A 16,076-nucleotide genomic window follows, 5' to 3' on the forward strand; every position below is an offset into this window, starting at 1 on the left:
GTACTGAAATTATTTTTAACGGCGAGTGAGTTGTCACGTGGAATATATCCTTTGCTTTTGCTTTCAAAAGCCATCAAAATCATAAACGATTGACGATGCAGATGGCTTTGATTGGGAGAGGTATCATGTACATGTGTTTCCCACTGATTCCTTTAAGCCTCCATGATTAAGAGTTCTTATGCTTGTTTAACTTTAAAGTCTCTTGCTTTAAGAGATGAAACGGAGAGACTGATCTGGAGAAGATGTACAGTTCTTTGGGTCTAGCTGCCACGCCCTTTCTTGGGTTCTCCTCAGCTCCCTCTGTCAAGGACTTCAAGAGGGTATTTTTAACGCTAATGTGAAAAGTTTTCAGTTTCTGTTGATTTTCTTGCATTTTTTGTATTGGTAATGGAGTTGATTTTGTATTTGTAATGGAGTTGATGAATCTCTTGCTTTTGATCCTTTCTTGGTATTTATAACATGTGTTTTCCTTTAAAGCAATGCCTATTTTGTATGTCAGATTTTGTAGCATTTGGGTTGGTTGTATTTTGTTCAATACGTCCTTCAAGCATGATTTGGAAAGAGCTGTATTAACGAAACATTCTAGTTGAGATTTTGCTAGGTTGGTAGAACTAGATTCTCAACTTTTCAATTTGTGCAAAATGACTGCATCGGTTGTAATCATGCTATTTCATTTACTGGAGTTATAGAGATCGAGTTTTGATTGGAAACAAGCTATAAGCAAGATTTAAATTTAAATATAAGCTGTACTTGAGTTAATATTGATGCAAGAATCTGGCTGTGTCTTTCCTGAATTCCTTTTGTTTTGACTTTAACACCAATGCATTTAGGATCTAGGAAAATACAATGCAACTGATGAAGCTCCACTGTGACTCATCCCTGCTATGATTGCCTATTTCCCTTAAATGTACCATATCAGTTTATATAATCTCTCAGCACACCATGACCCATGAGCTCTTCTCCGTACTTGTAAGCTCTATCATTTATGTTCTTCCATAATTCCATTCATATGGAATTCATGCTAAGTAGTGATTTCATTTATTTGCTTTCTAAGCATTCTATATTCTTTGAGATGCTGTTTATTTCAAATGCCTATATTCTTCCATGATTTAGCTTATTTAGTTTCTTGACGGTTTGTATTTTCATTCTGGTCAATATTTTGTACAGGCTTCAGGAACTAATCCCTGCCTTGCCAAACTACATCCGATTGGACTGACCTATTGCTCCCCGAAATTGGCTGGCCACCAGATATTGACGTTCCCTTTGAAAACCACAATACACGGAAAGGTATTTTAGTAATTCAACCATGGACTAGCTGTACATGGGAACATGTTGTCTAGTAGTAGAGTTGCAGTGGTGCAACCTAGAGGTCACAAGTTCAATTCCTAAAACTGCCCCTGCATATATTATGTGGGATAAGATCTGCGTACATCCTGCCTGTCCCCAACCCCGCCCACTACGGGAGCCTTGTGTTCATTAGTTGTTGTTTACCTTAGCATGGACTAGTCGTGAGCCAAGGTTTTCAACTGAATAATGATCTATTATCTTTATATTGTCCAAACTATTGTTCAAGAATTTGTAAGTATTGCTTAGTCCTATGACTCCTAATATACCTTAGCTAAGTATTGCTTAGTCCTATATGTACGTCAATATTGGGTGGTTTGGATCATGGAGTGGATTGATTCTTGATTAAGCTAAAGTTTCCTTGTAGAGTACTTAATTACATGGAAGGTACACTTGAATATTGTAGCTTCGAATTGTGGGTCAAAGCCAAGGATTCTTCATGATAATAATAGTCCGTTGTTTGTGGGTTATCCAAAGTGCTGTTTGAACTTTGAGATCTGGAGGTCGACCATTGCATTGTTTCCTGCATAAATTTGCTCATTATGTTGTTAGCTTTCTTTGTTGGTTAGCAGCAAAGGTAATAATTAATTCCTGGAATATCATGGGTGCCAACCATGTTTGGTTATCATTAGTTGAGTGCACTAGCAGAAACAGATTTGTTGTAATTATTCCGCAGATGTCCTTCTCTCTCTCCCCAAGAAAATGTCCTACAATCAGTATTATACATGATTTAATCATGGCTGGTATATTTTTGTGACTAGGTGAAGCGCAGTTTCTCGATCTCAGCAGTTATGACAGATGACAACCCCGCATCAACATCAATTGAGGAAGAGATGGAAAGCATTGGCATTCTGCATATTGATCCTGGTTTGGAACCATTTAAAGATCACTTCAAAGATAGACTGAGAAGATATTTAGAACAGAAAAGGCTTTTTGAACAACATGAAGGAGGCCTTGAGAAGTTTGCACAAGGTGACTTTTAGTACTGCGAATCTGCGATTATATTTCTTTTTGTCTTCCGCATTACTAACATATATGAAAATGCTGCTAAATACTTCCATGTATGCTACCATATTGATTGAAGCTAAATGAAAGAGTTGAAAATGGTTCACCTAGATTTTTCTAGTATATGATGCAATAACTTTAATGGAATCAGCTATTTTAAATTCCTTTACTGTTTGATTGGCTTGCTCCTGTCTTTCTGTATTTTAAGGCTTATTTGATATCCATTGTTCGTATTAATTCCTTCTTGAGTGTAAAATTCGTTTACCTTCCTCTATGTTTTAGGCTATTTGAAATTTGGGTTTAACAGAGAACAAGGGAGTATTGTGTACCGTGAGTGGGCTCCTGCTGCTCAGTAAGTTTGTTGGCCTTATTGTGGAAGCTTGCCAATTTTTTATTGTTAATATTTTTTTAATTGTAATTAGAAGTTTTGCGCTTTGATATGTAGGGAAGCTCAAGTTATTGGGGACTTCAACGGTTGGGATGGTTCCAACCATAAGATGGAAAAGAATCAATTTGGTGTTTGGAGCATCGAAATACCCGACTCTGATGGAAATCCAGCCATCCCTCACAATTCAAGGGTTAAATTCCGGTTCAAGCATGGTGATGGGATTTGGGTTGATAGAATTCCAGCATGGATAAAATATGCCACTCAGGACACCACCAAATTTGCAGCACCATATGATGGTGTTTACTGGGATCCACCACCTCCAGAAAGGTGAACTATGGCTTTCTCAAAATTTTCTGTGGAAACACATATTTATCAAAAGTCCAATGCTGTTGGTCGTTGCAATTTTGTGATCCAAGGTTTATACATACTTGATCAGCTTGTTCTATTTGGTTCAAAAATAAGTGAAGACATAATTTTAGAATTGTTCAATATTCAGTTGTGAATTTGTGTTTCAGTGTCAACACAGTTTTCAGTTATCAACTGGAGAAGCTAAATAAAGTTTGGGGAAATATGTAGTTTGCTCTCTCAAGTCATGAGCTTGTGAAAGCAAGTTCTTTGTTGACCCATTCTTCCATTTGTCGTGCAGGTATCAGTTCAGGTACCCTCGGCCTCCAAAGCCCACCGCCCCACGAATTTATGAGGCTCATGTTGGAATGAGTAGTTCAGAACCTCGGGTTAGTTCATACAGAGAATTCGCTGATGATGTTTTGCCTCGTATTGCTGCGAATAACTATAACACTGTTCAGTTGATGGCTGTGATGGAGCATTCTTATTATGCATCATTTGGGTATCATGTGACAAACTTTTTTGCTGTAAGCAGCAGATGTGGAAGCCCTGAGGATCTTAAATATTTAATTGATAAAGCCCACAGCTTGGGTCTAAGGGTCCTGATGGACATTGTTCACAGTCATGCAAGTAACAATGTCACTGATGGCCTCAACGGCTTTGATGTTGGCCAAGGCTCACAAGAATCATATTTCCACACAGGAGATCGAGGCTATCATAAGTTATGGGACAGCAGACTTTTCAACTATGCTAATTGGGAAGTCCTTCGCTTCCTTTTATCTAATTTGAGATGGTGGCTTGAGGAGTTCAAATTTGATGGGTTTCGGTTTGATGGGGTAACTTCCATGTTGTATCATCACCATGGAATCGACATGGCATTCACAGGGGATTATAACGATTATTTTAGTGAGAAAACAGATGTCGATGCTGTTGTTTATATGATGCTGGCAAACTGTCTGATTCGTAATGTTTTGCCAGAAGCAACTGTGGTTTCCGAAGATGTTTCTGGTATGCCTGGACTTTGTCGTCCTAACTCTGATGGAGGGATTGGTTTCGATTACCGCTTGGCGATGGCCATCCCTGACAAGTGGATTGATTACTTGAAAAATAAGAGTGACGGAGACTGGTCAATGAAGGAAATAGCATGGAGCTTAACTAATCGGAGATACACTGAGAAATGTGTGGCTTATGCTGAGAGCCATGACCAGGTATTTAGGCCTTGCTTTCTTGTTAATTATCTATTTCAGTAATTACTTATTCTAAATTCTAAATTTGGCCCTGTGGGGAATTCACAAGCGTCAATTTGCGAAATAATTTGGGAAAAAGGAAACAATAAGAGGAAGTTGGAAGACATCAATATATTGATCATTGCTGATTACCTGTTGTTGGAAATTTCTCCATATCATGTATGCCTTCGTTTGCTTTATGGTTCTGTCATTGTGAACTTTCACACATCTACGCAGGCTATTGTGGGCGACAAGACTATTGCTTTCTTCTTAATGGATAAAGAAATGTATTCAGGCATGTCTGCTTTAGTGGATGCTTCGCCGACTATTGAAAGAGGAATTGCGCTTCACAAGGCATGTCTTTTACCTATTTTTTGGAACTTTTTGTGGGTCTCTACCACACCTGAGAGTTCTATATTATTTCTATAACTATCTTCTACTACATCCCCTATTATTGCGCTATACAACTCATATTCAGCCACATAACTGTCAAGTATTAAGCAGTTGTGATTTTGGCCATGCTAGATACATCCACACTTTAAAGTGTTGTCTTTTCATGGATCTTCATTTTCTGCTGATTCTCATTGTTTTCATTACATTTGCAGATGATACACTTTATTACCATGGCATTGGGAGGTGAGGGCTACCTAAATTTTATGGGAAATGAGGTAAAGGCACTGGTCCATGATCCGCCTGCTGAAATCATAAATCAATAACCCCGCAGTTATATATATATATTTTTTAACATAAGATGTATGGAATGGTATGATAATGATATTAAGCACGACCTTCTGAGGATTTCAATCTCAGAAATGAAGCATTTTTTTCCTTATATTTTCTGAGAAATAAATGCATGGACATGTAATAATTTTTAAGTGTTAAACTACTTATGGTGAGTGCACTTTATAGTTTGGCCATCCGGAGTGGATTGACTTCCCAAGAGAAGGCAATGCATGGAGTTATGAAAAATGCAGACGCCAATGGAACCTGGTAGATTCTGAGCACCTGAGATATAAGGTTTGATATCTGATGATTCTGATTTAATATCCTCGGTGCATTTAGATAGGCAAAACCCTCTTTTGTAGCAGAAGTTTGTTGCATGTAGTTCTTGACACAGAAAGTCCAACCAAATGTGCTTTCATATATAATAGGCCATACATGCATGTGATGTGGCATGGACCTCAGAATCTAATGCTTACTGTCACAATTAAAGGTCATGATCTTAGAGGATCAATGATAGTCCATGTCAAAACTGTAGAATCTGTTTACACTAATGAACTTGTTTCCATTGTGGGACGCATGGCTTTCCAGGAAAAGCACTAGTTGTAAAACTTCTATGATGATACATGATATGACTTAATAAGAAAGGATTGTGTTCAGGTGCATGCTCTTAGCTCATGATAACCATCCAGCTTGAGAAATCTTGATGAACCTTATTTGCACCCCACGGTTTACTAAGTACACCCCAAAAACTTGCAAAAAACCTAATCTATCAGCACTCCCACTGTCCCTACCATTCTCAGCCCCAAATCCTTCGCTCCCTCTTCACCTACCTTCCCCAAATCCTTCTCTCCCTCTTCCACAAACCTTCGACAGAGACCCACTCCCAATCTCACTCTCGAATGGCCCACCGGTATCCTCTCCGCCATCAATGGAAACTTCTCCTGCAGCAAGGTGCATCTATGGGAACTTCCCCCTAAACGGCTTCCCAAATGAAAAAATTAACCTTTGCTGGACCCTTTGTCTTTCAAAATCCACTTCTGATGAAAACTAGGAACTCTCATCTGAGAGTTGTTTCTTTCCGTGAACCTGAATATAATAAGAGACTTGAAAGTGAGTTTCTAATCTGAATGTCAATCCTTTTGTTTTTGTCCTTGGCCAGCCGGGTCCTTACTTAAACTTCGGTGGCTATGCTGTTGCTCATAACCCAATTAATTCCCTTAAGCTTCCGAACTGCTACCCAAACTTTCCTGGTCCAGGAGCAGTGCATCAAAAGGTGATTGATAGATTCTTCTTCGACTTTGCAGAGAGGAACATCTATGGACAAACAATTGGTGATATGAAAATATAGTGTTCTAAGGGTGTAGACTGTGTTTTTTTAGAAAAAACACAAAATGGGGTGAACTCATAATTGTTATATTTTTAGGCAAGGTTTATTTAGAGTGGGTTGTCCTCATAAATAATGGGGTGCAAATAATGTTCATCGAAATCTTTTTGACAGTCATATACAGCATAATCTTTACAGTTGCACACATTATTCTCTGTCTTCTTATTTGCCTACTTATCATTATTGTGTTTTATTGTTTTTCAGTTCATGAATGCTTTTGACAAAGCCATGAATGAACTTGATGAAAGGTACTCATTCCTTGCATCATCGAAGCAGATAGTGAGCAGTGTAAATGAAGAAGATAAGGTAGCGATCCTCCTTGGTTATTCCATTTTTTCCTTAAATTTAAGAATGCACTACTTGGCCCCAATATCCACGAAGCAATTCAAACCTAGAAGAATATTCAAACTATAGTGATGGTACTGTGGAGCTGCAATGTGATAATTGGGTCAATACTTCTTAGAGCTTGATGTATTCAGTAATAGGTTCTCCTGATGGTCCAATAGAAGGGACATTTTGGCCAATTTTTTCAGTTATTTAAGTTATTTATAGTAATTATACAAAGTCAAAAAAGATCCTAATATGTAACTCTAGTTCTATGAGGCATGTTTTTCCCTACTTTTTCATCTCCGGAGACCCACAATAGATGTCAAGAGAAGAACAATAAAATCTTATTTTACCTGGCTCATAAGTATTCACAAGAAAATTATCCTTATAGATTTGCATGACATTAATTTACTGACAAGGATGACATGCAAATTACTTTAAAGCAGACTTAATAACAGATCAGTTCACTTTCTCTGCTGCATTAATGCATTGATAAATAGTTTCATGCCACAGGTTATTGTCTTTGAGCGTGGAGATCTGGTTTTCGTATTCAATTTTAATCCAGAGAACTCCTATGATGGGTATGTATATCTTCGTTTGGGCAAGACATCTTCTGTGTTCCCATGTTTGTGTTTTCGATAAGAAGTAATAGCTAGATGGCATATGTCTGGTTATCAAACAGCTATGAATGGTTATTGGTTTTTGATGATAACGTTATTGTTTTGGCCTTTCTGCACCATTTAGATGACCCATTATCATTGAACCATACAGGTACAAAGTAGGTTGTGATTTGCCTGGGAAGTACAGAGTTGCACTTGATAGTGATGCATGGGAATTTGGTGGCCAAGGAAGGGTAAGTAACCTTGTGTTATATGAATCTGTCTGTGGTGCTGAAAGAGAGTAATTGAGAATGGTTAAAATAAATAGCATGCTAATCCGTTAACATTTAATTTCTGGTTCAGTTGAATACAACTTAACCTAAGAATTTAAGCGGAAAAAGTCTAATCTGTAGTCCATCGGCATCTGTAGATGCCATTGAATCAAATTGGAGCCCATTGCCCAAGTTGCTAAATCATAACATATTGATAGTTTCGTGTAACCATGATTTCCTTTATGTGCATGCACTTGATGATTTGATTGGTTAAATTAGTGGCATCTTTTCACTCAGATGGAGAAGGGGAAAGGAATAAGAAGAGTGAAGTTCCAACACTAACATGGCATTTAATGTCTAATATTCCTTTTTTTTTCTCCCATTAATTGGTTGTTTTTAATCTCGTGGAGGTGAATGCTTGATCAATTTTTTTTTTCTGTCAGGTGGGTCATGATGTAGATCATTTCACAAACCCAGAAGGAATACCTGGAGTGCCTGAGACAAATTTCAACAACCGTCCGAATTCCTTCAAAGTTTTCTCACCGGCTCGAACATGTGTGGTATGATTATACCTTCAAATCTGCAATACTGTTATTTGTTAACATTGTCAAGACTTGGATGGGCTGGTTTAGACATCAAGGATAGCTCACCCTCTCATTTGTACTTATGGAAGAGTTGCTGAATAATTCTTGTATCTATAGGTTTATTATAGAGTTGAGGAAAACATTGAAGGGAACAGCACTAGTGATTTCATTGACGATAATGAGAAAATAGCAACATATGCTGAGCAGGAGAGTTTCGAAGAGTTGGCATCTGTCGAGGGTGGTGACATTGTTCGAACCAGTGTAGGTGACCCAGAAGCAAAAGAGATGGGGAAAGGCCATGTTGGTTCAAGCAACATAGGGGAGACAGAAATAAAAGAGTTGGTTGAAGGGCCAACAGATGGCCATGTTGGTTCAAGCAACAATGCAACATAGCAGACACAGAAGTAAAAGAGTTGTTTGAAGGGTTAACTGACGATTAAGCATCTTCAACATACTGATCTACGCTTTTCGTCTGTTAATCCTTCACTCTGTTTATACAATAATAGCTCTCTCTGTGAATAGGGTTTGTATTATATTAAATGCCAGCAGTGGTGATATTTTATGGTTTGTTCATGTAGTGTTCTTGTGCTGGGATTGTGTATAAAAACTTCGGATTTTCGATATTTGGTTCAGTTCTGCAGAGGACCAACATAATAACTCTTACTGTCATGTACAATTGATGTAAGTTTCTCAAACATGGTAAGTTGAGTCAAAGCCCAATATATGGGTCATAAGGGTATTGTGTCGAGTGAGAATTAATTCAACATCTTATGGGTTCATATGGTTTGATGCGAGAGAGGTTCATCAAAATGCTAAACTCATGTTTGGAGAAACAAAAAATGCTCTGTAAAGACCTGCTCTGATGATAAAAAGAGCAGATAAAAATTGTTTACACAGATATTGAACCAGATTTAAACCGCAAATCAACAAGTTTACCCTAATTTTTTTAAAAAAAAATCCATTCAATCTGACTTTTATTACTTCATCTATGAAAAAGTTTCATACTTTCCTGACCCTACGAGCAGTACCAATTTTCTTCTCTGCGCCAAACAGAGACCTCTCAGAGCTAACCACAGGCAGAGGAGGCTTCTTGTTCTCTTTAGTCATACTTCTCAGCATATACCTCGGCGTCTCCATAGTCGTCTCCAAAGAGTACGCAGCCGATACTGACTTCCTCGAGCTCTGAATCTTCTTCGTGTCCCTTCTCTTCGAAGATTCCACTGTAACTCCAAGATTGTATGCAGAACTGATTTTCTCTTCCTTCCCTGGTAAGCCTTTCTTTCTCTTAAGCCTCTCGTTCCTCCTCGCGGAGTACTCTTCATAGAACCTGCCTCGCTCGAACAACGGAGATGAGTCAGTGAACTGGCCGGTGTTTTCCCCGGCGGTGCCTCCCAGTTCGTTCTGAACTTTCTTCGCCAGAGCTCGCAACTCACATGATATGGTGCGGTATTCGGGTCGGAGATCCGGTTCTTCCATATGGTAAACCCGGCTTGGTTTCTGGGATTTCGTCAACGAACCTAATCCAAATCAAAAAAGTTAATCAAAACCCACAAAAAAGAGAGAATAAATTTGTGCAAATATTTGATAAGATCTACCAGGTGGGGTTTGCAGAGAGCTTGAGTTGGATTGAACGGAGAGTCTAGGCCTGAGTCGAATAGGCGATTTGGCCAGAGGTGGCTTGCGATCGAATTTCATCCTCGACATTCGATGAGATTCAGAGAGAACTGTACACCGAGAGCGAGAGAGAGAGAGAGAGCCGACGATGAAGGTTTTGTTGTTTTGGATTATTTTGTCTCTGTTTCTGGCTTTTATCGGGGGGGACAAGGCGTCGGTTTAAATTTGAAGAGAGAGAATGAGACCGGGCGTGCCTAAACGGTCATTTTTTTGATCCAATGGTCTAGATTTGTTAGATATTTGTAGTAATGTTGATAGGTGAGGGGTCAATACGCAATAATGTGATTAGCTTGCCATATGGAGCCAAAATTTCCCATTAATGACTGGGATTATATTGAAATCGAATGTGAAGACTTATAAGTCTATTGGCATAACTTAACCGAGCGATATATAAACAAAGGTGAAGCACCCTCATACAACAAACGTGTTTCTTTTGGCTTAGGTATTATAGATACGAGCATGAGAACACTTATTTGCATATTCGTGATTCTGAGCGAACAATATTTATTGATATGTTTGTATTTGAATTTCGAATAAAGAAAGAAATATGTGATATAGTGATTTGAAAGCTTAGAAATACTAATATTTTGTATCTTTTTTTTTTTTAACCTCTTAAGTTGTAATAAAAACTCACGATTCACCATGGATTTTCATTATGGTTGTAACCGACCCAAAATAATTAGAGTTAAGTATTAGGCCTCCAATTCAACTCCAATTACTATTTTGTGTGGTTGTAATGATATCAATTAGCAAATTTGAAATTAGAGTTCTTTTATTGGCATGGCATGATTCATCCACAAAATATAGGAATTGAAGCCTTAAAATTGCGGATTTACAAGGTGCTTAATGATATGCACATATTTGATCCAATTTTTGTCCATATTTCTATATTCGTTCTTGGTATTTTTGATGAAATTGGGTTGATAGTACATGAATTCTTTGTGTTTTTATTGTAGGAGAACCCACGAGAAATTATGAAGTGAAAATCGCGTCATAATGGAGTGAATTGAAATTGAATTTCATATAGGACCGCTCGAGCGGCCTAGTATTCTACTCAAGCGCCCCAGAGAGATCGAGCGGAGCATAACAGAGTTACGGGACCAGAAGCTGAAAAACTCCTTCTCTCCAAGCTTTTGCAAGGATCCAAGGAATCAAATCTTACTACCAACAACAATTCCATCAAATCAAGGGGATTTTCTTCAACTCTCTTCCATGATTTCTCTTCTTAGATTTATTTTTGATACTTAGAAGATGAGTTGTAACTAAACTTCTTCACTAGGGCTTGATGTAGCCTAGTATGAAATATTGTAAGTATTTCAATTTAATAATGCAAAGTTTTGGTTCAATGATTCATGTCTTTAATTACCATGCTTATAGTATATTGTTTGTTTGATTGTTCGATCACCAATTGAATGCTCAATTAGGCTCATCTAACTAGGACTAAAGAACGAACTGAATTCACGTGTCTTAGTGGAACCGAAATTAAAGAAATCAATTATCGGCTACCATGAATAAGGTTTAGGGGATTGATTGGTTGTTATAGTTCTTTAGATCGTAATGAGTTATTAGCCTTGGGTTAATGACTGCGAACCGAACAGGATTAATCCATTGTTAATAATATTTGTTGACACCGCGAACGAACGAACCAACATATTTAAGAAAGAATCAACCCTTGAATTAGAACCATAATTGTATGTTTGCTAATTGAATACTTGTGATAGGATTACTAGGTGAAATCATTGTCCTAGTGTTCTTCTTTTATTGGATACAAAATCTGAATTTTATTTCTTTGCTTGTTTATTTTATTTACATCAATCAATCTTTCATTCTTCTGTCTTTTCTCAATCATTCATCAAGTTAGATGCATTAATTAGATTAATTAGTCCATGTGGGATCGACCTCGTATTTGCATACACTGTACTATTAGTAGACTCTTGTGCACTTGCGAGAATTTATTACATCACTTAACCTACATTGTCAAGCGATTGTCACCTCTACGAGCTGGGGTTACAATCATTTTAGTCGTTGGTTGAGATGGTGAACTTGACCACTGTAACTCTTTGCGCAAGTGTGAGATTGTGAGTTCAAATCTCATGGATGTTTTCATTTTCACAATCTACGAGATGGGCACTTGCTCAGCTTAGCGTGTGCGAATGTCACCCTGCATTTTCTTCCCACACTAGGCCTCAAATCTCAACTAATCCACAAGGGTTGCAGAGTCTCCCATTTGGCTTAGGATTTACTAACCAGTTGTCCGGTGGGCAGCTGGGTGAGTTCCACATGACCACCAAAATTAAAGATTTAGAGAATCACTTGGGTGATGGATTTGTTCTTGAATCCCTGTGTGGCTAAACCGTATGAATTCAAAAGATCTTGAGTTTGATTACGATGGGGAGCAATACCCTTGTGGTCACATGCTGGGCTTTGGCCCAACGTACACTGTTGTTCGATGAGAAATTCTAGGTGCGGGTCTGAAACTTCGAGTTTAGACCCATATCGAATATCCTAAGGGCAAAACTTATATAATGTTTTTCTTGGTTACCAAAAAAAATTAAGATTTATAATTTATGATTTTTTCCCTTTCAAAATCTACTATATTGTAACATTATAGCATCCAAAATACTCAAAAAAACACATTTAACATGTTTTGGGCTGGAATTGCAGCCAATTCTAACTAAAAAAATTGTAATCCCCCGTCCCCACGACAACTCCCCTTCTGCTATTTTCAAAAACAAAATGAAGTAAAAAAAAAAAACCTAATGGGCCAAATTCAGTATGTCCCATGGTAAGCCCAGGCTCAATTTTTAGGAAGATCGAAGATGGGCTCGTCTTATTTAAGATGTATGGTTTAGATCCTTGTTCACTTCGCGCTCAATCAAAATGTTCTAACCTGTAAAGGCACCAACAGACCCACTAGGCCATTAAAACACAAAACAAGAAATATTTTTAATTTCAAGAAGAAAAGGTCCCACAACTTTGTTCCATAACTGAAAATCTAGATATATGTTCTAAATCCACACCTCATTACAATCAATTATATTGTTCATTTTGGATTATTCGATTCTCATAGATACATTAGATCAATACGAATTATTTTTTCCAAGCCTAGCTATCAAAGGCCGAAGCCCATGGGTCAAAACGCAATTCATTTGTGCTTGAGAAAAGACCTAATTAGTTGTAAGGGGTGGACTTTACCCTTATTAAGTGAATATTCACATATCCTTTTATGATGTGAAACTTATGACACTCCAAGTTCTTGGGGTTTGCTATAATATTTTTTACAGCATATCACACTGTAATGTCAATCAATGGTCAGATCTAATCCTAATGTATCTAATGGCTGATATTTTAACAGCTGAAAATAATTAATTTCTTTCTCTCTCATATTCACACACACAAACGCTTTCCTCTCTCACTCTCACTCCGACGAAGAGATCTCGCTCATCGAAATGACTCCATGTTTATGATCTAGATGATAAGTTCCTAACAAAAGGAAATTCCAGATAAAATCAATCCTACTCCATGTTTGCAAAAATAGGTGAAACCAAATCAAACCCAGAAATCCACTTACTCCATGTTTGCAAATCTCCATTTTTGAGCACCCAAGAAACATGATTCTCAAACCAAAAATCATAGTTGCATTCGCGGTTCGTTTAGGAAGTTATTACCAAGCCCAAAAGAAGATCTCTTTGAATAGATCTGTTCGTCGGAGAAAGACCGAAAGAAAGTAATAGAGGAAAGCGTCTTTCTCACTAGAGAGACAATGAAAGAGAAAAGGAATAAGGAGAGAAGAAAAGAAAGTGATATGTTCGTCTGGATTTGGGTTTGGGAATAGGAGAGAGAAGAAAACTTAATATTTTTTAGCTCTTAAATTATCAACCATTAGATACAATATAATGATCGTTGGTTAGTATTACAGTGTGATATGCTGTAAAAAATAATACAGCAGAGCCCTGGAATCCAACACTCCCCTGTATTTATGGGTTGGATTATGTGACACCCAACAAATGGAGTAGAGGTCATATCTAACTGGATCGAATTGTTTCGATGTTATGTTATAAATCCACACTTGCATATAACCAACTATGTTGTTCGATTCCCATGAATACATCGAGCCTGTATGACTTTGTTTCTCTTAAATCTAACTATTAAAGTCCGAAACCCATAGGTTTAAACGAAACTCATTTGGATTTGGGAAAACTTATTAAAAGGAATATCCACACAACCTTTACGATGTGGGCACTTCTAACAGCTTTTGCATCGAAATGAGCTTGAAATTCAATAATTGAAGGTATCAGAACAAGGCAAGTGAGCTCAACAAGAGAGAGAAATGGAGATTCAGATAATAATATCCAAACAGAGATCAAGCCTTCTTCTCCAACACCTTCTCACCTCAAAACCTACAAAATCTCTCTCCTTGATCAGTACGGACCTTCTGGGTATGCTCCTTTACTCCTTTTCTACTCTTCTGCGACCCAAGAAACCATCTCCAACCCATCACAGATCTTAAAACAATCTCTTTCACAAACATTAACTCATTATTATCCGGTCGCCGGAAAGATTGGGGACAATCTGTCCATTGATTGCAACGATGAAGGGGTTTTATATATCGAGGCTAGAGTAAATTGTTCTTTGAATGACTATCTCAGCAATCTCGATGCACCATCGATATTCAAATTCTTTCCAGATTTGTTTAGGTAAGTAGTAACTTCAGGAGCTCCTGTTGCTATTGTGCAAGAAAATGTGTTCAGTTGTGGTGGTATGGCGTTAGGCGTTCTTGCCTGGCATGTTATTTTCGATGCAGCAACTCTATCTGCATTTCTTAGGTCTTGGTCTGCTCGTGCTAGACACTCTGTTGAAGAAGCTCTGTTTCCTGATTTTGCAGCTTCAACCCTCAAAATCATTCCTTCACAGAGAATCCATATGCTATACCATCTCGTCTGTACGAGTCGGGTCCTTCTGTTGTTACAAGAAGGTTTTTCTTCGACGAAACGGTCATAGCAAATCTTAAGGCCCAAGCAACAAGCTCTAGAGTGCAGAAACCTACACGCACAGAGGTTGCGGCTTCAGTCCTCATTAAAAGCTTGACGGCTGCATTGAAGATGAAATCGGGAACCCAAAAGCCAACTTTGATGAATTTTCCAGTCAACTTGCGACGAAGGGCTACTCCACAGTTACCGGAAACTTGTGTGGGGAATCTACTTTTGTTCACAACTCTATTGTCCAAAGGTGATGAAGAGTTGGATGGCTTGGTGTGGAAGATGAGAGAAAGCGTGTCGAGAATCAATGGCGATGTTGTGAGGAGCCTTCAAGGCGATGGAGGGTGCTTGAAGTTCACTGAGATTGTACAAGAGATTCATGATGAATTGTTTTCCGACTCTGGGAAGGTCAGTATTGGGCTCAATAGCTGGTGTAACTATGGGTTATACAGTATTGATTTTGGGTGGGGGAAGCCATTGTGGATTCCGGTTCCTGGTTTCGGCATCAAGAATTATATGTTTCTGATGGATACAAGATATGGTAATGGAATTGAAGCATGGGTGTCATTGGATAAAAAAGTCATGGCGGTGATTGAACAAGATAAGAAGCTCCTCTCTCTGGTTTCTTTAGACCCAAGTCCTTTAGAACTAGGAAGTAAGAATTTTGATTCATGTCTTTCCCTTGCTGCTGATGTTTTTTTTTTCCCAGCAAACCAAGCCAGCCAGAGACCTCTGCAAGAGTGACAGCGGAGGTTAAGATATTATCCAAAGAGTGCATTAAGCCTTCTTCTCCAACACCCCATCACCTCAAAACCTATAAGATCTCTCTCCTTGATCAGCTTGGCCCTTCTTATTATTGTTTTCTACTCCTTTTCTATTCTCCCAACAAGACACCATAGCCGAGAGATCGCAAGTGTTGAAACAATCTCTATCAAAACTACATTAACTCGTTATTATCCATTGTGGTTGGCCACCTTTTATGTATGAAATTGGCCAGTCTGATGCAACAAGCAACAAAGAGGACTTCCAACAAACACCTGGAATGCAACCTTGATAATGGAATTGAATCATTGATACTTTCCCAACAGTCCAAAATAACAACACAAGACATAATAGAACAAAGGCCTCTGAGAATCATTCATTCCCATCTTTGAGACTCTCTCAACTGCAGTTCTGACAATACCCAGCATTAACAAGCTACCAAAAGTAATAACGCAGAAAAAACA

At 38.2% G+C, this 16,076-nt stretch overlaps 3 protein-coding genes across 3 annotated transcripts; 2 read left to right on the forward strand and 1 right to left on the reverse strand.

Moving 5' to 3' along the window:
• The first annotated feature begins 75 nt into the window (after positions 1-75).
• Positions 76-8,917, forward strand: LOC120010853 (1,4-alpha-glucan-branching enzyme 1, chloroplastic/amyloplastic-like). Its single transcript, XM_038861749.1, has 14 exons — positions 76-320; positions 1,168-1,287; positions 2,106-2,316; positions 2,632-2,701; positions 2,795-3,064; positions 3,384-4,290; positions 4,546-4,662; positions 4,914-4,976; positions 5,218-5,325; positions 6,620-6,721; positions 7,256-7,323; positions 7,514-7,595; positions 8,057-8,173; positions 8,315-8,917. The coding sequence occupies exons 1-14, from the start codon at positions 243-245 to the stop codon at positions 8,588-8,590; spliced, it is 2,589 nt and encodes an 862-aa protein (XP_038717677.1). The 5' UTR covers positions 76-242; the 3' UTR covers positions 8,591-8,917.
• Positions 8,918-8,997: 80 nt separating this feature from the next.
• LOC120010856 lies at positions 8,998-9,973 on the reverse strand. The gene is made up of 2 exons (XM_038861751.1): positions 9,793-9,973; positions 8,998-9,714 (listed from the first exon to the last, which is right to left on the reverse strand). The coding sequence occupies exons 1-2, from the start codon at positions 9,899-9,901 to the stop codon at positions 9,197-9,199; spliced, it is 627 nt and encodes a 208-aa protein (XP_038717679.1). The 5' UTR covers positions 9,902-9,973; the 3' UTR covers positions 8,998-9,196.
• Positions 9,974-11,968: 1,995 nt separating this feature from the next.
• LOC120010457 (vinorine synthase-like) lies at positions 11,969-15,594 on the forward strand. Its single transcript, XM_038861257.1, has 3 exons — positions 11,969-12,140; positions 14,163-14,568; positions 14,757-15,594. The coding sequence occupies exons 1-3, from the start codon at positions 11,969-11,971 to the stop codon at positions 15,592-15,594; spliced, it is 1,416 nt and encodes a 471-aa protein (XP_038717185.1).
• The last annotated feature ends 482 nt before the right edge of the window (positions 15,595-16,076 follow it).

The sequence above is a fragment of the Tripterygium wilfordii genome, chromosome 12, assembly GCF_013401445.1.
Source record: "Tripterygium wilfordii isolate XIE 37 chromosome 12, ASM1340144v1, whole genome shotgun sequence".
Classification (NCBI taxonomy): domain Eukaryota; kingdom Viridiplantae; phylum Streptophyta; class Magnoliopsida; order Celastrales; family Celastraceae; genus Tripterygium; species Tripterygium wilfordii.

Coding starts and splice junctions, on each gene's coding strand:
- LOC120010853 (XM_038861749.1), top strand. CDS start 243: ATGTACAGTTCTTTGGGTCTAGCTGCCACGCCCTTTCTTGGGTTCTCC. Junction 4,291..4,545: donor ATGCTGAGAGCCATGACCAG/GTATTTAGGCCT, acceptor ACATCTACGCAG/GCTATTGTGGGCGACAAGAC. Junction 7,596..8,056: donor AATTTGGTGGCCAAGGAAGG/GTAAGTAACCTT, acceptor TTTTTCTGTCAG/GTGGGTCATGATGTAGATCA.
- LOC120010856 (XM_038861751.1), bottom strand. CDS start 9,901: ATGTCGAGGATGAAATTCGATCGCAAGCCACCTCTGGCCAAATCGCCT. Junction 9,715..9,792: donor CTCTCTGCAAACCCCACCTG/GTAGATCTTATC, acceptor GATTTGGATTAG/GTTCGTTGACGAAATCCCAG.
- LOC120010457 (XM_038861257.1), top strand. CDS start 11,969: ATGTTTTCATTTTCACAATCTACGAGATGGGCACTTGCTCAGCTTAGC. Junction 12,141..14,162: donor GTTGTCCGGTGGGCAGCTGG/GTGAGTTCCACA, acceptor CAATAATTGAAG/GTATCAGAACAAGGCAAGTG. Junction 14,569..14,756: donor TTCTTTCCAGATTTGTTTAG/GTAAGTAGTAAC, acceptor CTGATTTTGCAG/CTTCAACCCTCAAAATCATT.